Source organism: Nannobrachium achirus (genome assembly GCF_963921795.1).
Source record: "Nannobrachium achirus genome assembly, chromosome: 22".
NCBI classification, from domain to species: Eukaryota; Metazoa; Chordata; class Actinopteri; order Myctophiformes; family Myctophidae; genus Nannobrachium; species Nannobrachium achirus.
In genome coordinates, this window is record NC_137829.1 from 29,722,001 (window position 1) to 29,746,971 (window position 24,971).

At 43.1% G+C, this 24,971-nt stretch overlaps 1 protein-coding gene across 1 annotated transcript in view; it reads left to right on the forward strand.

Annotated features, from left to right (window-relative positions):
- The window catches only part of cwc22 (CWC22 spliceosome associated protein homolog), a gene marked incomplete at its 3' end in the record, with an annotated part of 28,037 nt that continues 3,066 nt past the window's right edge, over positions 1 to 24,971 (forward strand). Inside the window, exons 1-19 of the mRNA XM_080752828.1 lie at positions 1 to 16; positions 525 to 573; positions 2,681 to 2,985; positions 3,919 to 4,175; positions 4,746 to 4,946; positions 5,565 to 5,693; positions 6,628 to 6,796; positions 9,915 to 9,968; positions 10,170 to 10,305; positions 12,300 to 12,506; positions 13,516 to 13,578; positions 13,677 to 13,781; positions 14,778 to 14,859; positions 15,254 to 15,314; positions 17,799 to 17,876; positions 18,868 to 19,020; positions 20,034 to 20,161; positions 20,297 to 20,398; positions 20,921 to 21,081. Of these exons, the coding sequence (XP_080608954.1) occupies positions 525 to 573; positions 2,681 to 2,985; positions 3,919 to 4,175; positions 4,746 to 4,946; positions 5,565 to 5,693; positions 6,628 to 6,796; positions 9,915 to 9,968; positions 10,170 to 10,305; positions 12,300 to 12,506; positions 13,516 to 13,578; positions 13,677 to 13,781; positions 14,778 to 14,859; positions 15,254 to 15,314; positions 17,799 to 17,876; positions 18,868 to 19,020; positions 20,034 to 20,161; positions 20,297 to 20,398; positions 20,921 to 21,081 (2,440 nt within the window). The remainder of the gene's footprint in view (positions 17 to 524; positions 574 to 2,680; positions 2,986 to 3,918; positions 4,176 to 4,745; positions 4,947 to 5,564; positions 5,694 to 6,627; positions 6,797 to 9,914; positions 9,969 to 10,169; positions 10,306 to 12,299; positions 12,507 to 13,515; positions 13,579 to 13,676; positions 13,782 to 14,777; positions 14,860 to 15,253; positions 15,315 to 17,798; positions 17,877 to 18,867; positions 19,021 to 20,033; positions 20,162 to 20,296; positions 20,399 to 20,920; positions 21,082 to 24,971) is intronic.

Below are 24,971 nucleotides of genomic sequence, written 5' to 3' on the forward strand. Positions count from 1 at the left end.
ACTCACCAAACCAAAGGTAGTTTTGCGTTGTTGAAAGTCTATTCTCCGCAGTGGGAAACCTCTCAGCACCCCACCCACTCTGTAAAATACATTATTTTTGTCATGAAATAAAACGCATCCAACTACTCGACCGCCGCTTATTTCCGGGTTGTGTGTGCGGTGGCTCACTCCCGGCTCGAGGTGGGTGCATTTTATTTCATGACAAAAATAATGTATTTTACAGTGGGTGGGTTGCTGAGTGGTTTCCCACCACGGAGAATAGACTTTCAACAACGCAAAACTAAATTTGTTTTGCTGAGTAGCGAAGTAGTTTTGTATTATTTTGACTGAAGTTGAGCCGTCGTAGGGGTAGAGAAGTCCTGGTCCTATGTTTGAGTCAGCCGTCTGTGACCAGACTCTGGACCAGAGCTAGGGTTGCTCTACATAAACACTTATTAGTGGAACACGTACTATAGCCTGGTTGCCCTGTTAGTGCAACGACACTAACTAATTACTAACCATGATTTAATTGTGTTGCACTGCAGATGGAGTCTCCAGAGGAAAGCAACTCCAGTCCTGAAAGACAACGCACAGGTCAGTAGAATGTTCCTCTCTCATCCTAGTGCAGTGGTTCTCAAGCTTTTCAGGCCGCAACCCCCAAAATAATCATATTTTAACTGGGGACCCCCCCCCCATGCTGACGAGCACTAAGAGTATTACATTTTGTATAACACGGTTCTAATATAGCAGATCTACATGCTCACAAGCATGTAGATTGGCTATTTTCACAATTGCTGCCTCTGATATTTGACATTTTGGCCAATGTTTAATTTGTCCTTAAATTGTCATTTTAGAAATGTGAACTTTATGTTGGTTTGTTTACTGTTGAGTGAGAAAACAATGTTGCACATTAAGTTAATCATCTGGGGACCCCCAAAATAATTTGGGGACCTGACCCACAGGTTGAGAACCACTGTCCTAGTGGTCACTGGTCATAGTAAGCCTAAGGAGGGGAGGGTACAGTGAAGAATGACAGGAAACGGAGAGAGAGAGAGAGAGAAGGGAGTGACATCATGCATCAAAGGCTGTCGGGAATCGAACCCGCGACTCGCTGCCAGGCTGCATTAGAGCCTACATGTGGCCTTAACAGCTAGGCGCTGACTCCCAGCATGTTTTGGTCCGCTTGGCTGTAATGTATAGGATATGACGTTAAATCGTTACCAAACCACAGGAAGTTTATATTGTTTCAGCTAAGACAGGGGTCTTCAACGTTTTCAGCCCAAGGACCCCTTAATTGAGAGAGAGATGAAGCAGGGACCCCCCACCCCACAAGCTTTTCATAGATTCCATCAAGTGTCATCGTTTGACAGCACAATCATCTGTGTATTTTGGATTCATGTCAATTTGTGTTTTCTGATATTTAACCACTTGAACTGTCAATACTTAATAAACTTGACATTTCACTCTGTACTTAGTCTGCTCTTTTTCTCCTCTACACCAAACCTCTTTGCCGAAAATAGCGATTGAAAATAGCGATTGAACGTTGTGAGCTTGTAGATCTGCTATTTTTGGCCAAAGTTCTCAGAATATGGATGCTAGGGTTCAAGTGGTTAATATAAAAAAAAAAAGTTTTTATCACTCAAAGATTTGGGGGACCCCCTGTAGTAACTCTGAGGACCCCCTGTTGATGAGTTAAGATATTTGTGCTAATAAGGCAGGGCGTTTGCCTTCTGAAGCACATTGCTTGCGTTTTTACAACAAGTTGAATGTCTTGCGAGTCAGCGAGCAGCCATGCGGCGACCTGCAAACGGGCAATTCAGAGTCTTCAGACCGCTGTGGTTTTCCCCCCTGCAACGTATGGCAAAGGTCTTGTCGCATGGTGTGGAATTGGTGAGCACTGGGCTTTAGATCTCCTTATTTACCCATGGTACAGCAGTAGCTGAGCACAAGGGCTCATGTTCAGCTAAGCCCTGCACATACTGTAGACATAGACATGAACTCATTTACTGCTATTAAAAATTTGTCCCATGTCTTTTTCTGCCACAATGTCCTTACCTTTTAACGTGGGCGCGTGCGTGTCCATCGTGCTTGACAGTTCACGGATCGCGGGCATGCTGTGGTAAACTTTAAAAAGCACCAGTCCTCCATATTCCATTACAATCATGTCTGCACTGAGCAGTCAGCCAGCGTAAACAAGGAAGCAATGCGTTCGGGGCCGGAAACAGGGGCCAGTTGTCCCGCCCCCTGTTTCCGGTCCCGGAACATCCGTATCCGGTTCCAACGGATAGTCGGCTCTCTAGTGTACAAAAAACAAACAAAAAAAAAAGTCTGATTGGCGATTATGCTTTTAATTGTTTTATAGCGGTTAAAGCATATTACATTCTCGGGTTCCTCCTGGGCCTGGCGGAGAGAGACAACTGCTTTTCCTGGGGTTCACAGGGTTGTGGCAGTTTAAAACCTGGGAGCTGACCAGGAGAACCACAGTCTTACAGCTCAGTGGTTCTCAACCATTTCAGGCCGCGACCCCCAAAATAATCATATTTTAACTGGGGACCCCCCACCCTACGAACACTAAGAGTTGAGGCATAACATTTTGTTTAACACGGTTCTATCGTTGTGAGCGTGTAGATCGGCTCCTCACCATCGCCCTCTTTTTACATCTTCCTCCGCCCACATTAATGAATAATGGGTTTCTCTGCAGGCATAGAAGAGGAGGCCAGTCCCCAGACGGATGCCTCTCCCCAAGGAAGGGCCGGAGACAGAAGCCCATCTCCAGATGCCTCCCCACAGGGAAGAGCCAGAGACAGAAGCCCATCTCCAGATGCCTCCCCCCAGGGAAGAGCCAGAGACCACCACAGCCCTGGAGCCTCTCCTCCACAGGCTGGCCCCGGGCAGGAGGAACCCTCTTCCTCCTCCTCCTCTTCCTCCTCCAGTGAGAGTGACAGCAGTGATGATGAAGATGAGGGCACAGTGAGGAGGATAAGGAGCAGTGTGGCTCAGATCAAGGTGAAGGTTCAGGGTTTGTTCACGGTAGATGTGCTGCTGTAATGGTTTGTAATGAAGTAACAATTGCATGGATTAAAGTTCTCAGTCACCAACATTTTCAGGCCAAGGACCCCTTAGTTAAGACCCCTTCGGTTCCAACTGCTAGAAACCTTGGTGTGGTCCTGGACAGCCAGCTATCATTCAAGGCACACATTGCATTAGTCACCCGGTCCTGTATAGTCGGAGGCCTTAGGGTTTTTTCGTGCTAATCAGGGGTCACCACAGCGGCCAAATCAAGTTGGGCTCCCATCGACTTTCTATACGTTAAGTAGGATATGAGGGGTCTAACTAGGGGTTTGTCATGATGCTGAATCCATTGCAAGCATTTGTTTTGCACAAAAAACATTCCTTGTGCTACAAATGGCCCTTAGTTGAGAGAGAGATGAAGCAGGGAACCCCACAACCTTTTCATAGATTCTATAGTTTCATTTTTTGACAGCATAATCATCAGTGTATTTTGGATTCATGTAAATTTGTGTTTTCAGATATTTAACCACTTGAACCGTCAATACTTACGGTAATAAACTTGACCTTTCACTCTGTACTTATTCTGCTCTTTTTCCCCACTACACCAAAGCTCTTTGCCGAAAATGGCCGATTGAGCTTGTAGATCTGCTATTTTTGGCTTAAGTTCTCAGAATATGGATGCTAGGGTTCAAGTGGTTGATATAAAAAAAGTTTCTATCACACAAAGATTTGGAGGACCCCCTGTAGTAACTCTGAGGGTCCCGGACCCCCTGTTGAAGACCTCTGGTATAACATATTGAACTGGTCTCGCCTTTCAGCGAGCCCACAATTTACAGAACATCTCAGCATAACAAGTGCATACTGTACTTTCCTAAAAATTGTCTGGCCCTTGTTCTTATTTACACAGCTTGTATGGTTTATTTCCAGAGAGTTCCAGATGAACACAGTATGGCCAGAGACGGTTCTCCACAACCCAGAGCCGGTGCCAGATCTCGTTCCAGAAGCCAAGACAGATCGCGGGCCAGATCTCGCTCCAGAAGCCAAGACAGATCGCGGGTCAGATCTCGTTCCAGAAGCCAAGACAGATCGCGGGCCAGATCTCGTTCCAGAAGCCAAGACAGATCGCGGGCCAGATCTCGTTCCAGAAGCCAAGACAGAGGGGGCTACAGAGAACGCAGTGCTTGGTAACACACACACACGCACACACGTTAGGGCTGTCATAGTCTGGCATCGCCAGACAACAATTCTACAATCTCTGAATGGAACTACACCGAGACAGGAAGCTGGCATCTGTTTGGCTTCACATTCAGCTTAACACTTTAAGTGCCTTAGACAGAGATCTCCGTTTTAGGCTAATAAGTATACTGTTCTGTGCCAGCGCTTTCAGTGTTTTTACAGAGTTTTTTGTGGTGTGTGCACACTGCCGTGCGTGTGCACACTGCCGTGCATTTGCACACTGCCGTGCGTGTGCACACTGCCGTGCGTGTGCTCGGATGTCCTGCGGAGCATTCTATACTAGTACTGTATGTGAGCGACACAGTGTCATTCTATACTAGTACTGTATGTGAGCGACACAGTGTCATTCTATACTAGTAGTGAATGTGAGCGACACAGTGTCTTTGCTTCCGTGTTTTGGCTCCACTACAGTGCATGCGGGGCCTTGTGGCGCTGTGGAAACCATGTTTTCTGGTCCTTGACATGCTATTATTCAATAGTTAAAAGCATTAAATAATGTCCTGTCCTTTGCTGTCCAGGGACCGCTATGACCACCGCCATGACAACAGGGACCACAGGAGGCGGGATCGCTCGCCCTCCCCGCCAGCGGGGGCACTAGAGGAGCCGCCCGTCAAGAAGAAGAAGGAGGAGCTGGACCCCATCCTGACCAGGACGGGCGGGGCTTACATCCCCCCCGCCAAACTGAGGCTGATGCAACAGCAAATCACAGACAAGAGCAGGTGTGTGTGTGTGTGTGTGTGTGTGTGTGTGTGTGTGTGTGTGTGTGTGTGTGTGTGTGTGTGTGTGTGTGTGTGTGTGTGTGTGTGTGTGTGTGTGTGTGTGTGTGTGTGTGTGTGTGTGTGTGTGTGTGTGTGTGTGTGTGTGTGTGTGTGCACGCGCGCATGTGTGTGTGTGTGTGTGCACGCGTGCATGTGTGTGTGTGTGCACACACGCGCGCGTGTGTGTGTGTGTGTGTGTGCGTGTACGTGTGTGCGCACATATGCATGTTTTTGTCGTATTTGTAATTCCTACTCATATTTGCACAGAGATGTATGTAGATTTACTCGAGTACAATTTTGAGGTATGTGTACTTTACTTGAGTATTTCCAATTTCTAATACTTTTACTTCTACTCCATTACAGTTATTTGAAAACTTTAGTTACTAGTTACTTTGAAGATATAAATTATAATATTATAAAACATACATGAACCACTTTAGTCAGTTTAATTTATACCTAGGCTATTTGAAAATAGCAGATCTACAAGCTCACAACGCGTCGCGATGTGACGCGTTGTGAGCTTGTAGATCGTCTATTTTACCTTTTTCCACCTTTGTGTTTACCCCACCCCTTCCTCAGCCTGGCCTATCAGAGGATGAGTTGGGAGGCTCTGAAGAAGTCCATCAACGGACTGATCAACAAGGTGAACGTGTCCAACATCGCCATGATCATCCAGGAGCTACTGCAGGAGAACATCGTTAGGGGGAGGTAACCACGCGCACGCACGCACACACACACACACACTAGGCGTGGGTTCGATTAATCGATTTGGCGATATATCGATATAAACTCCCGACGATATGTGAATCGATACAGAGGTTGCACTATCGATAGATTCAAACACAACACAACACCCACAGCTGAGCTGGCGACTGGCGCAGCAAGCAACATGGAAGATGATGAAAAGCTTTAACCACAGCCAGTTAAAAGCTAAAGAATGAAAGCATTTCAGATATATGTGAAAACCAGGGAGTCGGCAGTTAGACGACATAAAAAAAAACTGCTGAAACCTGCGCATTGACATCCCAAAAAAATGCTGCCTTTTGCATCGCATTGTAAACAACTAAAACTAAGACTAAATAATATTGACATTTTCGTCAACAAAATAAAAACTAGACTAAAACGTTAGGGAGGGACTAGTGGAGAAGAGAGTCATTTTATGTTTGGTTGCTCTCAGGTGTTGTGTGCTGAAAATAGCAGATCTACAAGCTCACAGTGAGCTTGTAGATCTGCTATTTTCAGCACATATTAACCAAGTGTAAAATCAGTCATTACGATGCCATCAAGGCCTGCCAAAATACATTTCAGTCGACTAAATCAACTGTTGATTTAGTCGCCTAAAATCTTATGATTTTTAGTCGACTAAAATTAGACTAAAACTAAAACTTTTCAGGTGACTAAATTATGACTAAAACTAAATGACATTTTATTCAAAAGACTATGACTAAAACTAAATCAAAATGTGCTGTCAAAAACAACACTGCAACACTCTCCTGAATACAGTAGCAACGCTAACTCAAACCACCAGTGTAAGTAGATAAATTGTGTGTGTGTGTGTGTGTGTGTGTGTGTGTGTGTGTGTGTGTGTGTGTGTGTGTGTGTGTGTGCGTGTGCGTGTGCGTGTGCACTTGTGCGCGTGCAGAGGTCTGCTGTCCAGGTCTATCCTGCAGGCCCAGGCCGCCTCTCCCATCTTCACCCATGTGTACGCTGCTGTGGTCGCCATCATCAACTCCAAGTTCCCTCAGATCGGAGAGCTGATCTTAAAACGACTCATACTGAACTTCAGGAAGGGTTACAGGAGGAACGACAAGGTACACGTCTCTGTCCGTCTGGTACCAGCGAGGGATGGGACCATATGAACATTTCATGTCACGATTATTTTGAGGAAAAACAAAAGCGGTTTTACGATTTTATCGCCATAATCAAAATATCCCCAACATCCATTATCCTGGAACATTTGCCAAAAAATTGCTGATCTACAAGCAGCCAACGCAACGCGTTGTGAGATTGTAGATCGGCTATTTTTTGGCAAAGAGATTTGGGAGAGAGTGCAAAAAAATAAAAATAAAAAAACTATCAAGTACGTTATTTACAGGTCATTTATTTACATATTTACAGAGTGTTTAAATGGTACCGGACAAAAAAGCCATTTGTGTTGAATGCTAATTGCACAGAATTATTCAAAATAGAGAAAATGTGGCTAATTACTTTGATTACAAATTGTGTCATCGACAGAATATAAATGTAATTCCAAGCCATAAAATAATGCACATTGCACTTATCTTAAGTTATGTGGAAATAAAGCACATAAAAGAGAGAAGTTATCAAGTATTGTCATTTTATCAACTGGCCCGTGGCCTCTTGACATTTTTGTAATGTGGCCCACAGGTACAGAAGTTTGAGTATCCTTGCTATATGCTATTATGCTATTGAGAGGTATGCTCAATGTAAACTAGAATTGAAACACTTCAATCTTAAGCTGTCTCGCTTATCGTTTTCTTTAGCATAACAAAGAATCGCTCCATTCCGATCGCCCGTTCCGCCTCACTTTCACCCCTGCTTTTGTGACCTTAAAAAGACAATTGTCTGTCAATGTTTCACGTTCAACTGACTGTTTTGCATTTCTGTCTAATAAATTATTCAATCAGTCAATTTACTATGCTATAGGCCTTATTCACGACCCACCCGTGGGTCAAACATTTTGTACTTTTACTTGTAACTGAATGTTGATGAAAACACTTTTGTACTTTTACTCATATACATTTTGAATCCTGGACTTTCACTTGTTTTCTATATATTTCTATATTGTAGTTTGGTCAAGTAGCCTATTATTGCTATCAAAATATCAATGGCGATCATTAGTAGGCTATGATACCCTTAATTTGACATAAGGACAAAACATCTATTGTTTATAAAGTACCCGGAATGCAAGTACTTAGTACTTTTAAATGTACTTAGTTACTTTACACCACTGATGACTGGCCATATCACGCCAATTAACAGTTTGTAAATACTCAAAATGCAAATATTGCACTTTTACACCACTACAATGATTGTGATGTAATTTTCCACCATTTGGGTATTTTTACTTTTTGTACTGTAAGTATATTTAAATGGCAATACTTGGTACTTTTACAGTAACACAGTAGGTTAACACATTCTAACACAGACCGTGTTTACTTGTAACAGAGTAGTTTTACTTAGGTATAAAGTAACACATGCAAACACAGGCCTTGTTTTACCTGTAACAGAGTACTTTTACTTAGGTAAAAACTATACCTGTCAAATTTAGTGCGCTATTAACTAGTTAACTCACAATCTTTTTAATGCCACTAATTTTTTTAACGTGCGATTAATGCAGCTGATGTTTGAGCCTCGGTGCGCTCCGTAGTATAGAGAGTGAGGAAGCAAATGCGCTGACAACTCGCATCCTATGCTCGCATCAAATACCGAAGCGTTGAAACGGCACATCTGCAGACAGCGCAAGCCCCAGACACACAAGCTCCCAAGAACAGGAGCGCTCCAACTTGTACTGTACACGAGCACATAGTAGCCTACTAGCCTACGTTCGTTATACAGTGCCCCCCAGACCCCCGCACCAACACACTAACAGTGACCACCAAATGCATGCAACAACGGCCAGAGAACCCACATAGCAAACAGGTTTGGCCCAAATCCGGCTGTTATGGCCCACATCCGGCTGTTCTGGCCCAACTCCGGCTGAAATCCGGCAGGTCTGGCTGACTGGCTTGTGTGCCACACATCTCCAACAAGCCATCAGTACTCTCTACATCATAACAGCTGGGTTTCTCATAGTGAACTAGGGTGCCCAATAACACCAGTCCAGGGTGCCTCAGAATATTTTGATAATATTTAGAATGTATCAATATTACTTCAGTTAAACCAATTTAGACCCTCTAATGCCTCATGCTTGCTTTGTAAAACACCCGAGTTGCACTGTTATATTTATACACCAACTCTCTTCACCAAAAATAGCCGATCTACAAGATCTTGTAGCATCTTGTAATGAGCTTGTAAATCTGCTACATTTGGTGAATATCCCCTTAGAATAGGGATGTTGGGGTTTAGTGATTGCTATTTGTCTACTCCCATGTTGATATGAGTATTAATATCAGTTTTAGGTAGATTTAGAACAAATACAAAATATGCGATTAATTGCGATTAATCATGCGATTAACTATGGACAATCATGCGATTAATGGGATTAAAATTTTTAATCGACTGACAGCCCTAGTAAAAACATTTGAGTAGCCTACTTTTTTCCATCTCGCAGCGTCCACGGGTGTTGCGCCGTTGATGTTGTAAAAAGATTCGGGCAAAACACATGCAGGCAGTGAGAAATAGACATCCATGCCTTGATTTCATCCAAAACATATTAATCCTAAAATCGGAAATGTTATTGGAGTCTATACCAGCAGAAAGAGACAATGCTCGCTGCTCGCACAGAAGGGAGGGAGCGTTTCGTTGTTTCTATGTGTCATCTTTTCGACACCCAAACCTAACCCTAACCTCCGCGGGGTGAGTCGCTAACCCTCCCGACGCTACGTTGTCGAAATAATGGTCGTTCGAGAAGACGGGGCACACAAAGTAACTAGAGAAGCCCACAAACACAAGAGCACTTGAATTGCATCACTGACTTGCACCGGCGAGACGGGCGAGTGCAAACGAACGTGATGTGAGCCTAGCTCCGCCAGCCTGAGGAGTGCAGTGTGAGTTTGCGAGTGGTTCCTGATCACTTGACTGCAGGACTGACTTTGCTTCGCTGGACAGCTAAAATGACCTCAGTGCTCCAGGGGCATAGCGGCCTCTAGTGGCAGAGCTGTCAAACATCAGCTCTCTATTGACATTGTAAAGTTTTCTAATACAATAATGTTGTATGTTGATGTATATGATACGTTTTGTTTACAGCAACAGTGTCTCACCGCCTCCAAGTTTGTTGCTCACCTGGTCAACCAGAATGTGGTACGTTATCTACTAACGTTGTTTTGATTTATTCATTAAACCACTCATTATACTTGTGAAATCTATTCCACAGCATTGACAGTTAACATTACACTGAAATACTTTATTTCTGTTTTCTCTCTGTGTCCATCTGTCCATCTGTCTGTGTGTGTGTGTGTGTGTGTGTGTGTGTGTGTGTGTGTGTGTGTGTGTGTGTGTCAGGCCCATGAAGTGTTGTGTTTGGAGATGCTGACCCTCTTGTTGGAGCGTCCGTCAGACGACAGTGTTGAAATCTCCATCGCCTTCCTGAAGGAGTGTGGACTCAAACTGACTGAAGTCTCACCCAGAGGAATTAATGGTTGGTATACACACTATTATTTATACAACCAGTGAATTAATGGTATACACACTATTATTTGTACAACCAGTGAATTAATGGTATACACACGATTATTTATAGAACCAGTGAATTAATGGTATACATACTATTATTTATACAACCAGTGAATTAATGGTACTAGCCCTTACCCGTTCAAAGATATGAGCTCCGAAATGATTTGCAGTGTGTGGGTTATGGGATGTGGGATGAGGGATGAGGGATGGAAAGTAACTTTAACTGGTGCTTGCATGATAATATGTAGGAGCATCAATGTAAGAAATACCCGTTTTGTTTAATGGCTACAGAGATACAGATACTGTGTTCCACCCCACCACCACCCCCCCCGACCCCACCCGCCCCCGCCCGCCCGCCCACCCGCCTGCACACACACCCGCCTGCCTGCCTGCACACACACACACACACACACACACACACACACACACACACACACACACACACACACACAGAGCTGGTTAAACATGTTGCCTCATGCTAGATGCAGAATAGATATGCCTCATGCTAGATGCAGAATAGATAGTAGATACACCATAAAAATGCTAATATACGGCATATGATTTGTGAAAGTGACAAACGGGCTTCACAGTTATGTCAGGTGTGTTCATATGCTAATGGTGATGCGATTTCAGATCAATTGCTCCAGCCACTGAGGAGAAACGCTGTTTCAGACAGACAGACAGACAGACACTCACTCAGACATCTCGAAAATTATATGTTTGATATACACGATTATTTTTAGAACCAGTGAATTAATGGTATACACACGATTATTTATACAACCAGTGAATTAATGGTATGCACACGATTATGTATAGAACCAGTGAATTAATGGTATGCACTATGCACACTATTATTTATACAACCAGTGATGCACATGAATGTAGTTTTTTTTACAGGAATTAATGGTTTATGGTCATCAGAAATAATCATTATCATACTTGTATTCATGGTTCAGCACATGATGACTTGACACGAACACGTCCTCCTATGAAGTTTTTATGGAAGTTAAAGGAGCTATAGTCAACTTTTTCTTGAAAAACGGATGCTAAAATAAAAATAATGTTTTTCGAAAATATTTTATAAAAAAAAAAGAAGCTTCATATATGTGTTTCTATTCCAAAATGACCACAAAAAGCGTAAAATAATGATAAAATAATCATTTTGGCCATTGTCAGACCGACACTTTGTTTACATTCTAGTCTATAGACTAGGATGTAAACAAAGTGTCGGCCCTACAATGAAAAAGTTGACTATAGCTCCTTTAACATTAAACAAACCTTTCTACCAGGGTCATATTTATGCTGTAGAATTAGAATAACATCAAGTCACGTATGTGCAACTTGGCTTATATCACCTCTGTAAGTACGGTTTTCCCTTGCGTTTTGGAAATCCTCAAAAAAAGCTTTTCAGTTTTTAGGCCAAGGGGAGAGAGGAGAGAGAGTGGCGACAGTTAAGTTACGAATATCGGAAAGAAATCAACCCTGGTTTAAAAATAAATTCGAAACGGGCAGTGGGTGTGCAAACGTGATTGACATAACGTGAGGTTGCTTTTTTTATTTACGTGCTCCGAAGTTCGCTCCTGTAGTCGGCCGAAAAAACGCAGCCGTGTGCAAAGACATTGCCAGTACTAGTTGTAACTGCAGTAATAAGCAAACTAGCAGATATGCAAGCTCACAGCACGGCACCAAGTGCCATGCTGCGAGCTTGTAGATCTGCTATTTTTTTCAAAAGTTGTGAAATTTTTAGCAAATCTTTGAATATATTTTCAAGCGAACATTTGCAAATCAAATTTTGCTTCTGGGGGGTCCCTGGAACTAAATAGTGTGTGTGTGTGTGTGTGTGTGTGTGTGTGTGTGTGTGTGTGTGTGTGTGTGTGTGTGTGTGTGTGTGTGTGTGTGTGTGTGTGTGTGTGTGTGTGTGTGTGTGTGTGTGTGTGTGTGTGTGCGTGCTTGCAGCCATCTTTGAGCGCCTGCGTACCGTCCTCCACGAGTCGTCTGTGGACAAGAGAGTCCAGTACATGATCGAGGTGATGTTCGCCATCCGTAAGGACGGCTTCAAGGACCACCCGGTGGTCCCCGACGGACTGGACCTGGTGGAGGAGGAGGACCAGTTCACTCACATGCTGCCTCTGGAGGACGAATATAACACTGATGAACTACTGAGTAAGTTAGCGGTTGGGTAACGCTTCTAGTGCCTTTATGTCTGTAATGATTTGGATACAGAGTGCCACCATTCACTGCGCTTTTTAATTGAAGAGTCTTATGATGAGGATCCGGGTGTTTATTTTCACACGGAAATGTCGCCATGAAAAGAAAGCGATTGAAGCGTTTTTGGAGAAAGATTACGAGATAAAGCGGCTTCTTTGCAGCAGCAATGAATAGGAGCCTATGGAGATTACACGCTTCCTTGGGGGCGGCATAGCTGAATGGTTAGGGAGCCCGCCTGGGGAACCAGAGCCCTTGGTTGTCCCAGGTTCCATTCCAGGCCAGGGTAGCAATGTCGATGTGTGTCCCTGAGCAAGACTTTTAACCCCTAATTTCTCACATGCTCCTTGTGGGCAGCGAATCAGCTGGGTTGGGCTGAAAATACAGAATTTCCCTCGCGGGAGGAAAGGTATCTATTATTATCTATTCCTGGTGCTGGCGGCCGAGTTGCATCATGGGATATGACAGTTTTTTTTTGCTCACCAGCCGCCGCACCTGTTTACCTGGTAACCATGGTAACCAGCTAACACGTCCTGGACGTGATAACGGGGTCTTGGCGTCGCACCGCCGCAATTCCTATCACGTTCCTGGACGTAATTGGCATCGCAAGTGTGTTAACTAGCCACAGATAGTTGTCTAGACCTGATGGTTAGTTAATGATAAGCTGGCCAGTTAGAGTTAATTAGTTGGGTTAACTGTAAACCTAGTTGACTGTTAATAAGTTAATAAATTAGGTGGTAATACTGTTAGTTGGTTACACTGTTTGATGGTTAGACTGTGGCTTAAGTTATATTGACAGTTGGCTAGTTACAGTAGTTGCAGCTCCTGATAAACAAATGTAATTTCATCTATTGTAACTAACTTAAAACCTTTGTGTGTGTGTGTGTGTGTGTGTGTGTGTGTGTGTGTGTGTGTGTGTGTGTGTGTGTGTGTGTGTGTGTGTGTGCGCGTGCGTGTGTGCGTGTAGATGTTTTTAAGATGGATCCAGACTTCTTGGCCAATGAGGAGAAATATAAAACTCTGAAGAGAGGTGAGATCAAGTTTGATTACAATTTAAAACATTAATATCTTACTGCTGCCATAACGGTAACTCTTACTGCTGTCTGTCCGTGTGTGTGCGTGTCTCAGAGATCCTGGATGAAGGCAGCAGTGATTCTGGTGAGGACGGAGAGGGCAGTGATGATGATGACGATGATGAAGATGAGGATGGGGAGAATGCAGAGGGAGCAGAAGGTATGTATTTATTAGGGGTGTAACGATCCATTTGAACTCATCGGATGCCCACGAGGTGGCAACGCATCAATCTGTTTGATGTCTCTGGAGGCCCATTGACGCGTTTGCCGCGTTTTACAGTAAACTATACTGTACTGTAGCTACTGTACCAGGCTACCGCGGTGGCGAAAAACACACCCATTTCCCGAAATGCTGCACGAGATCACGTGACCCGGAAGTGCTGTCTCCCTCGTTCACTTCCCTGTAACGCTGCTGCATAAACATGCAGTTTTCTCCTAATCTAACTTTTAAATCACCTTCATGTTCAAAACGCCTTTTCTATCGGCCGTTACAAAAACGCTGTGGCCCACGATTGTTTAAAAACGGTCCTGACTGAAAGAAAATATTATCGTGAAATAAACAAGACATGCTTGGATTACATTTACTCGGATTACTTTTTTCACCTGGACCTCGAAGGTAGGTAAAATGGCGGGTTGCCTTGGGCACCAGCAAATTAAATGTTGATTAATTCTGGGCACCCGATGTGTTAACAACGATACGATACGCATCACGGTACATGGTTGACAATACGATGCATGGACCATATTGGTTCATTCATGGTGATACGATTCGATTCAATGATTTAAATCGATATAGTAACTATTTAGCAAAATCTGTGTGAAACGTGTCAATAGTGCAGGTTTTTAAATGGAAAAATCTATTATTATGGATATAAACAAGTAAACACTGTGATTCTCTAGCAAATACATGGACATTATATTTCAACACATATGGACAAACCTGCACCTTGACATGAACACAGAGATTACACAAATTTATCGATAGTGAACTCGAACCATCGACGCTGCAAGGCTGGTCTGGATTACCAGCCTAGGTGCCTGGACCACTACCCTGTGGCCCAGGCGCTGACTCCTTTCCAAGTGTATAATCGTTACACACCTAGTATATATATTTGGATGTAAAGACTCTTTCAAGACTTCTTTCTCTGTGTCTCAGGAGAGACGGTGACTATATTTGATCAGACGGAGGTCAACCTAGTGGCTTTTAGACGAACTATCTATCTCGCTATCCAGTCCAGGTAATCTCTCTCACACACGTGCACACACACACGCTCACACACAGACACGCACGCGCGCACACACACACTCCCTCTCTAACACAATGCTGGGACCATGTACTTTAATGCTGCGCTAGTGAGATCTCTCTTAACACAATGCTGGGTCCATGTACTTTATCCTCATTGAGCCAGTTTATAATGTCTACACTTTAGTTGTTTTTTTTTCTTCAATTTCTCTAATGTTTATTGTTTGCAGTAAGCAACATGGTGTCTATGTACACTAACATGATTTAATGCACACATTTAAAAACACATTATTGATTTGTCTAATTGTTCTCTATATATGTAAAATACTGTGCGTGGTAATGTGTTGCATTTATAGACCAATGTTGAATATTGATTGATTCATTCGTAGCTTGGACTTTGAGGAATGCGCCCACAAATTGATCAAGATGGATTTTCCTGATAGTCAGACGGTAAGACACACACTTATCTATCTATCTATCTATCTATCTATCTATCTATCTATCTATCTATCTATCTATCTATCTATCTATCTATCTATCTATCTATCTATACTTACAAAGTGGCTAAAGACACACCCACAATTCACGCCCACTTCGCATTCACCCCAACACGAAAAGGACAACAATGTTTGAAGCCTAAGCCATAATTGGCCCACCATCGGCATGGTGACCGCCGTTCATGGGCTGTATTCCCAGGCAGGGAATGGAGCCTCCCCCCTGCCCCCTCTATGGGGAATATCACACACACACACACACACACACACACACACACACACACACACACACACACACACACACACACACACAGCCCAGAGTGGAGGTTTTCACTCCCAGCACCTAATATTCATAGCATATCGTCGTTGTCGGGTGGAAACTTTGTATGTCCAAAACCGTTCGTTTTGTATTTTTTATCATCTATAAAATGTACTAAACTAGTGAAAACAGCAGATCTACAAGCACACAACGCCTCGCGTCGCGAGGCGTTGTGTGCTTGTAGATCGGCCGTTTTCACTAGTTTCGTGTGACAGTCTTGTATGATGAAGCAGGGCCTTGCTTTACCAAAAAAGACTTAAAAATTCGAAACTTGGAGATACAAGGTTTCTGCCCGACAGTGACGATACTTTAGTGATTATGTTGCGAGGAAAACGTTGAGATTAGAGCCATTTTGGTTAGAACTGACTGAAAATAACTTTGTACTTCAAGTTTAAAATGATACTAAATATTTTTTTTAAGTATCCAAATAAATTCCAAATATTATCAAATTATCTCGCGGCACCCCTGGACTGCTGTTGCGGCACCCCAGGGTGCCCCGTCACCCACTTTGAAACCCCCTGATCTAGGATCATAGGTTATTATAATCTTTCTAAGCAGTATAATATAAAAAGTAAAGTATAATCTATACACTGAAACTACACAAACTATAGGATGTCAGGTCAACAAATGAACCTGGCATCTAAATGACATTTTAACCTTGAATTTGAATTGAAAATTTGTGCCACAAACAAACTACAAAAACAAAAGAGAAAACTACCCATGAAAATGTCTTTGCCTTAAAGCTGCACTCAGTAACTATGTCCTACTGCGGTGTAGGGAAGGGACCATAATCCTTATTATCGTTTATCGTGATAATTATGAAATCGTCCTCCGTCATGCACTGGGATCAATTCACCTTTTATTTGCCGAGCTGCATATCCGGTACCATTTAAACCCTCTATTGGTAAAATAGACCTGTAAATATTGTACATGATAGTAATAGTAATAAATATATATATTGATCTCAAGTCTCCATGGCATGAGTAATCAATAGAGGACAAGTCATTTGGGGGTGAACTACTCCTTTAAGTAAAGGAGTAGGCCTAGTACTAAATAGTCTTGGTTGCTAAGCCCATCATTTACCAGCAGATGGAGATGTTATATCACATACACACCCTGTGTGAATTGGTTTGAATTGTGAAATCAGGTTTTTCACTTATTTGGACTTTTTAACAGTATCTATAGTTTCATACTATGTTATGATTAGTACTGTGCAAAATAATGTCATTGTATGGCCTAAATGTAAACTAAATGAAAGTCTCACGCACACAATAACAACACTAGGTTGTTGTTATTGCCATCATTATTATTGGTGGCATTCCAATCGCTCTCCCTCCAGTGTCTGTCTCTCCCCTCTCTTTTTATAGTTGTTAAAAGGTTCACTGAGGTGTTACTGTTGTGTGTGTGTGTGTGTGTGTGTGTGTGTGTGTGTGTGTGTGTGTGTGTGTGTGTGTGTGTGTGTGTGTGTGTGTGTGTGTGTGTGTGTGTGTGTGTGTGTGTGTGTGTGTGTGTGTGTGTGTGTGTTGTCCTGAGGGCGTGTGTGTTCCAGTAATGGTTGCTTTTAACGTCTCTGATCATCCAGCCGTGTGAGAGAGAGAGGGGCTGGAAGTGGGTCAGATAAAGTGTACTCTCTAGATCTATGTTCTCGGAGCGTTCTCTATATTTATATTGGTTAGCTGTGGAACAGTACTGTTGTCTGTCTGTTGGTTATGATTAGTGTAACAATATAGACCTGTGGTCCTCAACCTTTTCAGGCTGCGACCCCCAAAATAATGATGTTTTAACTGACGAGCCCCCACCCTGACGAGCACTGCACTAAGAGGCATTACATCTTGTATAACACGGTTCTGTTGTGAAAATAGCAGATCTTCATGCTCACAACGCCTCGCTGCCTCTAATATTAGACAATTTGGCTGATGTTTAATTTGTTATTTTAGAGGTATTAAAAAGTCCCTACATTGTCATTGAAATGTGTGCATATACCCTCTATACGCTTACACTTGATGTTGGTTTGTTTACTGTTTGTGTAAGAGTGTGTTTGTGTACTTACAGAAGGAGTTGTGTAATATGTATGCATTGTGTGTTAGTCTTATAGCGGTGTGTCTTTGTGTGTCTTTACAGAAAGAGTTGTGTAATATGATCCTGGACTGTTGCGCTCAGCAGAGAACGTATGAGAAGTTCTTTGGTCTTCTGGCTGGGGTAGGACACACACACACACACACACACACACTCTTTTTGTTTGGTCTTCTGCCCTATATGTTTTTACAATTACACAAAAGGTTTTTAAAAGTTTCTTAAAATACATTTATTATTAAAACAATCCCCTGAAAATGATTGATTGGTTGAATCATTTATTTGGACATATAATGAATAACACATAAAAGTACAAACAACAATCATTGCAGCACAGTCCGGTTTCACATCAAGTCCAAAAAGGAACATCCCAATAAGACTTTTCGGCCTTGTTTACGTTAGGAAGTCCTAATCAAATTTATCATCTAGTAGAACATGAACATCATTTAATGTCATTAAAAAAATACCTCTACTGTCTTGCCAATGGCAGGACTTGTGAAGCTTTGAAATGGCACATCTGTATGTACCTGTACTGTTGATTTCTGCTATTCAAGTGACTATGTATGTAGCACTTTGGGCACTTTTTGTTTCACTAGCGGAGAACCCTCCACATGAAAAAAATGCTGTCTTTCGGACATTGGCTAATTGAAGGGCCAATCCCTGTTTCCCATGTATTTAAGCCATCTTGTAGACGCTCCATGCTATGGCCTGACGAAGATGCATTGACATGGAAACGTTGTCACTCTTGCCTAGCCTGCACCCTGTAACTAATAAATAAAATAATAATAATAATAATAATAAATAAGGGTTAAACAGTCCGTGCCTGCTCCAGTACATTCCTTCTGCACACTCTAGTTGTGTTGCTGATTGTGTGTGTGTGTGTGTGTGTGTGTGTGTGTGTGTGTGTGTGTGTGTGTGTGTGTGTGTGTGTGTGTGTGTGTGTGTGTGTGTGTGTGTGTGTGTGTGTGTGTGTGTGTGTGTGTGTGTGTGTGTGTGTGTGTGTGTGTGTGTGTGTGTGTGTGTGTGTGTGCGTGCGTGCGTGCGTGCGTGCGTGCGTGCGTGCGTGCGTGCGTGCGTGCGTGCGCGCGCAGCGCGCGCGCTGTACGTGCGTGTGCAGAGGTTCTGTGTGTTGAAGAAGGACTACATGGAGTGTTTTGAGATGATCTTCTCAGAACAATACGAGACCATCCATCGCCTGGAGACCAACAAACTGCGCAACGTTGCCAGAATGTTCGCTCATCTGCTCTACACTGACTCTGTACCCTGGAGTGTATGTACACACACACACGCACATGCACAAACATACACGCACACACATCATACACAGGCATGCACACACAGGCATGCACACACACACACATCGAGCGGCACAATATTGAGGGAGCACTTCACCTATTTTCACGCTAATTTCAAGCTAATGCTCATTCCAAGATGGGCTGTCTTATAAATGAGCACTAGCAAGGACCAGTTCACAAACCTCTGTCTCATTGGTTGTGTTGTGAACAGTTCACAAACCTGCCTGCCAATGATGGGGATTCCAAGCTAATATAAACCACAGCCTTTCTCCCCCTGGAAAGTTAGCATGCTGAAATGGAAGCCAATCAGAATCTGCTTAATAAAATATTAGCCAATCAGAATCATCTTTATAGTAGACTGACACTGGTATAATCCATAAGGTCATAAGGTAGACTGACACTAAGGCTGAACGATTAATCGTTTTTAAACCGAAATAGTGAGTTGGGACCACGCGATTAGCGAATCGCAAAGGCAGCGGTTTTGGCGATTTTCAATTATTTACATAATCATCATAACTCTATATGGTCTGACCCAGTGTTTGCAACAATGCAGCAAAACGCCAAAGACCGCTGATCCACAAGCACGCTGTGCAGATCTGTGTCTCTGTCGGCGGGCAACACCGCAGATTAATGAATGAGCATAATGATTAGCCAACATGAGTTTGTTGCTCCACTCCTCCAGTATGAATATATTTGATGCACCGTATAGGAATATAACCTCACAATATGATATCTCTGCTGTCGGGGCGAAACCTCCCAACTTCAAAATGTTAATTTTCGGGGAAACGAGCTCAAGTGGAGTTTTTTTTACTGCTTTTCATTGACGAGTGAATCAACGAGTGAGTTTTTTTAATCTAAATTTCGCATCCACTGGGCCAAGCAAAGCGCTCTGATCGGCTACTTCTCCCTTTGCGTTTGTTGTCTCTTCTTAGTTGGTGCATCGCTATGATCGGTATGCCCGAAACTGAATATAGTCGTGTCTCCTCAGGTGTTGGAGTGCATTAAGATCAGTGAAGAGACGACCACGTCGTCCAGCCGCATCTTTGTCAAGATCCTGTTCCAGGAACTCTGTGCTTATCTGGGTCTGCCCAAACTCAACGACAGACTCAAAGACCCGTACGTACCACCAACACATGGATAACAATAGAATCTGTATGAAACTGTTTACAAATATTCACTAAGTGTGTGTGTGTGTGTGTGTGTGTGTGTGTGTGTGTGTGTGTGTGTGCGTGTGCGCGTGTGTGTGTGTAGAACATTGCAATGTTTCTTTGAAGGCATGTTTCCCAGAGACAGTCCCAGAAACACTCGATTTGCCATCAACTTCTTCACCTCCATCGGCCTGGGAGGACTGACGTGAGAGACACACAACACACTCTGAATGTACACACGCATATAGGGTTAATGTACACACACATTCAATGTTATATGAGATACTTCAATGGTTTCCTATGGAAATAAGCTTAGTCTTTTCTAGGATCTCCTTTTAGTAGACCTTGTACCAGTGAACTGTACCGTCATGAAACTACCTTTTCCTATGCAAACTTCTAATAAAGTCTTCAATCAATCAAGTACAGAGTGAAAGGTCACGTTTATTAAGTATTGACCGTTCAAGTGGTTAAATATCTGCAAACCCACATTGACATGAATCCAAAATACACTGATGATTGTGCTGTCAAACAATGAAAATATATGGAATCTATGAAAAGGTTGTGGGGGTCCCTGCTTCATCTCTCTCTCAACTAAGGGGTCCTTGGCCTGAAAACATTGAAGACCCCTGATCTACAGGGTTTTTTATTCTAAAGTTTTCTAAGTCTCTCTCTCTACTTGTCTGTTTGTCTGTCTCTCTCTACCTACCTGTCTGTCTGTCCGTGTTAGTGATGAGTTGAGAGAGCATCTGAAGAACGCTCCTAAGATCATTATGACCCAGAACCAGGACGTGGAGTCGTCTGACTCATCTGACTCCAGCGAATCAGACTCGGACTCTTCCAGTGATTCAGACTCCTCCAGCAGCAGCAGCAGTAGCAGCAGTAGCTCAGGTAAAACACGCACATACACACACTAGGGCTGTCCTCTAAACATCGACGAATCGACGCGGCGTTTTAAGCCCCGGGAATCGATGCCAATTGTTTGAGTCGAGGAGTCGGAAATATATATATTTCTATATCACCAGTTAGCCTACTACTGTGGTGCACTGGACTGGTGTCATGTACTTCCATTGAGAGAAGTAGCAATTGGCAAACAGTTATTTATTGTCTCGCACCAGCGCAGGGGTGAAAGTGAGACGGAGCGCCGCTCCGTTAAAACATTCGGAGTCGGGACGGTGTTCCGTTAAGAGGAGAAGCAAGCTGTCAAAATCCCATATTAAATAACCTGCCACAGCACAAACGCATGTCCAAGTCCAAGAAGTAAACAATCTAGCCTACTAAAGTCAGATTAACATACACAGCTACTAGTTACATTTTCTAATTAAGTGCTTCTGAATTGTTCCAGTGTTTTTGTAATCCAAATGCTGTTTGTGTTTCGCTGTGTCCATGACCTTTCCACACTGCTAGCTCTCATGCATGAGCTGTGCCTCCCCCTGTGCATGATCCGTTTTTTCTGATTCCGTTCTCGACACTGACTCATTGCTCTGTGTCCCGCGACTGCGGACTGGATCCCATCGTTCATTTAAAGCATTTTTAAGCACAACACAGAGTACTTTACTTGCACACCGATAACACCGTTAAATAAAAAGAAAACGCATCCGCTGCTCTGCTCTGCCCCGAGGAGCGCAGTAGAGATTTGACGTTCGCCAACGATTCCGCTCTTTTGAGCAGCTCTTTTAAATGAACGATGGGATTCGGTTCTCAATCGCGGGAGGCCGGGAGCTGTTACTTGTGTGGGAGTGTCGAGAACAGATTCAGAATCAACGAATCATCCATGGGGCGAGGCACAGCCCATCAGACTGCATGATGTCTCGTCCCCACTCGCAGGGCACGTTCCAGGAGACTAGTTGTGGCTTTATAATGTCACAGCGCGCAGTAGGCGGAGAAAAAACGATTAGCCAAACAAGAAAACGCAGGGCTGTTGTAACATTAACCGTGTTGTTGCTTTTTTACAAAGCTGAATTTTTAATATGGTCGGATGGTTTTTGTTGTGGTAGCTTGACAAGACACGCAATGGTGGTTGAAACGGTGTTACCGATAACCGCGGTGATGACACGGACTGTATTTTCGGTGTTAAAAATCTCATATCCTAACACACACGCACACACACACACACACACACGAGAACACGAGAAGTCATGTCTTTTCACTTGACTTGATATTGACATCATTCCTCTGCCAAGTATGTTCTTATGCCTCTCCATATTTGAGACTAGTATGTTATACCAAATCTTTCTAGGTCAAGTTTATCCTCCGCAAAAAAAATGACCGACAGTACAAAGGCAGGGCCCTTGGCCAATGAGGAGCAGCGTTCTAGGTGACATCACCACCAACAAGTGTGACTTGTGATATAAATTACAACTAGAGAGACGCAATTGGAAATTGCAAGTGTGGTTGCCAACCTGACTATATTCTGCAACAAGTTAACTGTCATTTGAAGCTCAACCAATACTCTTTACAGGAGTTTTTCCTTGAATTTCCAATGGCAGCGAAAAAGTTTATCCAGAATAAAGTTTCCCCAGAACAATAGTCAGACATGCAAACAGCCCCAAGGTGAAAAAGTTGACAACATTTTCTGGGGACAAAAAAAGGTTTCTATCACTCAAAGATTTGGAGGACACCCTGTAGTAACTCTGAGAACCCCTTAGCGGTTGGGGTTAGGGTTACATACATTGTATGTGGTATTTTGCTCCCAATATACAGTATATTCACATTGGAGCCATGCCTGGCTATTGATGATGTCACAGAATGATGTCATACATATATATCCTTTATAGGGCTCACTGCAGAAACCGAAAAATCATAATTTGCTGAACTGAGCTGAACTGAAAATGGCAATTGATCGGGCGAAAGCAAGGTCCCTGAATACCTCTCGCGAAACCGCCGTTTTTAAAGAGGAGATCGGCAAAGAGCGGAAATGGCGGGGGATCCACAGACGTTTCAATGACGAATTGAGAAGTAAATTACGTGACATGGAACAAGACAAGCCCGTGACCAAAAAGGTGGAGAGCCCTCACATGGATTCTGAAGCCACAGACAGGCCTCACATAGATTCTGGAGCCACAGACAGGCCTCACATGGATTCTGAAGCCACAGACAGGCTTCACATGGAGCAGAGAGCCACAGACAGAACTCACCCAGAGAATAGTCAGAAACACTGTGGACGTCCGCAGACGAGCAGTCAGGAGATAGGATGGCTGCTCTCAGACAAGACACTGAACCAGACCGACAGACACATCGATCTCCATGTATGGACGCAGACGGATGCAGAAGAGCCATTTGACTTTTCACGTTTTGACAACAGCCTGTCCGACCGAATTCCCCCTCGGCGACGGCGACACACCAAACCTAGGTTATAGTTTTGCGTCTTTTCCTTCGTTTTATATTGTTTCTTTGAGCGGAGCTCCAGCATCTGGCTTTGTCCAAGACGCAAATTGTGGCCTAAATCTGAGCCTACATCTGGGCCTACATCTTGGCACTACGTGCTCAAAGCGCAGTCTGTTGTATGGCCTAATCATATTAACTCAAATAGCACCGCTTACTTCACACTAGTGACTAGGTGTGATTTTATAAAATTTTGTTTAGATTATTATTTTCTATTTTGTTATTTTTATTTTCAATTTCAGTTTGTTTTGATTTGTTTTTTAAAGTGGATTTGCTAGTTTAGTTTGTTTATTTTTTTAGCTTAGTTTTTGTTGGTTTTATTGGTAGTTATTTTAGGCAATATGGATTGGCCATGGAGGGTCCATGAAGATTCAATAAGGTCACAACAATTGCTGAAAGATAGTGGTTATGTGAGGCGTTGTGAGCGTTTAGATATCGTTGCTGTCTGGCAGAATCCTCTTACCTCCATATATTCCAACAGATTTGTTTCCCCCCGTAAATTAACGCCCTACTAGATCACACTACATCAGTGTCACTCAAAAGATTCAAAAGTATCAGATCTACAAGCTCGCAGTGCGGCACTCGGTAGCAGATCCACAAGCTTTTGATCTTGTAGATGTTCTAATTTGAATCCTGGGAAGTAACAGTTTTGGACCTTTTCCACCCTAAAGAGACCATATGCTATTTTCTCTTAAAGGGCCATTTCACCTCTGGGACAACCTGATCTTATTATTTTGTTTTTTTGGGACACGATCAACACAATCCTGAGTTATTTTTTGTGTTCAATCTGTGTTTTGAGATATTTTAGTATTTCAGCATGTACTAGTGATGCAAAACGCATCATATGATGCAAAACGCAAGGCCTAAGGCCTAGGCCAGACGGAGCTGGATATTTCATATATCCAGTTCGTGTGGCTGCAAGCCCCAACCGCATAAAAGAATATATAGCCGTGCGCCCCAGTGGACCCTTACTGCTGGAGTATGGCCCAAATAATTACTTTGATCAATATTGAGATCATGATTATTCATTGAGTTTATCGTCATAAATATAACACTGCGTTCATGTTCATATTATGCTACTCTACATTCCTGCTAATGTAAACATTTTTATAAATAAAATCTACTTTCCTTATTTCACCTTATCTCTTTGCATCTCAGAATAAATACCAAATCAACAGAGCACTGCTTTCACTTTTATATTGTGCCACATTACTGCTAATTAACAGATATTTATGGCTTGTCTTTACTGAAGTGCACATCTATAAGCATACTATAAGTCTTTCACTCAGTGGGGCAGCATAGCTCAGGGGTAGAGAAACCGTTATTAGAGCACGAAGGGTTCACGAAGGGTTCCCAGTTCGAATCCGGGCTCCCCCTGAGTTAATGCCGAAGGGTCC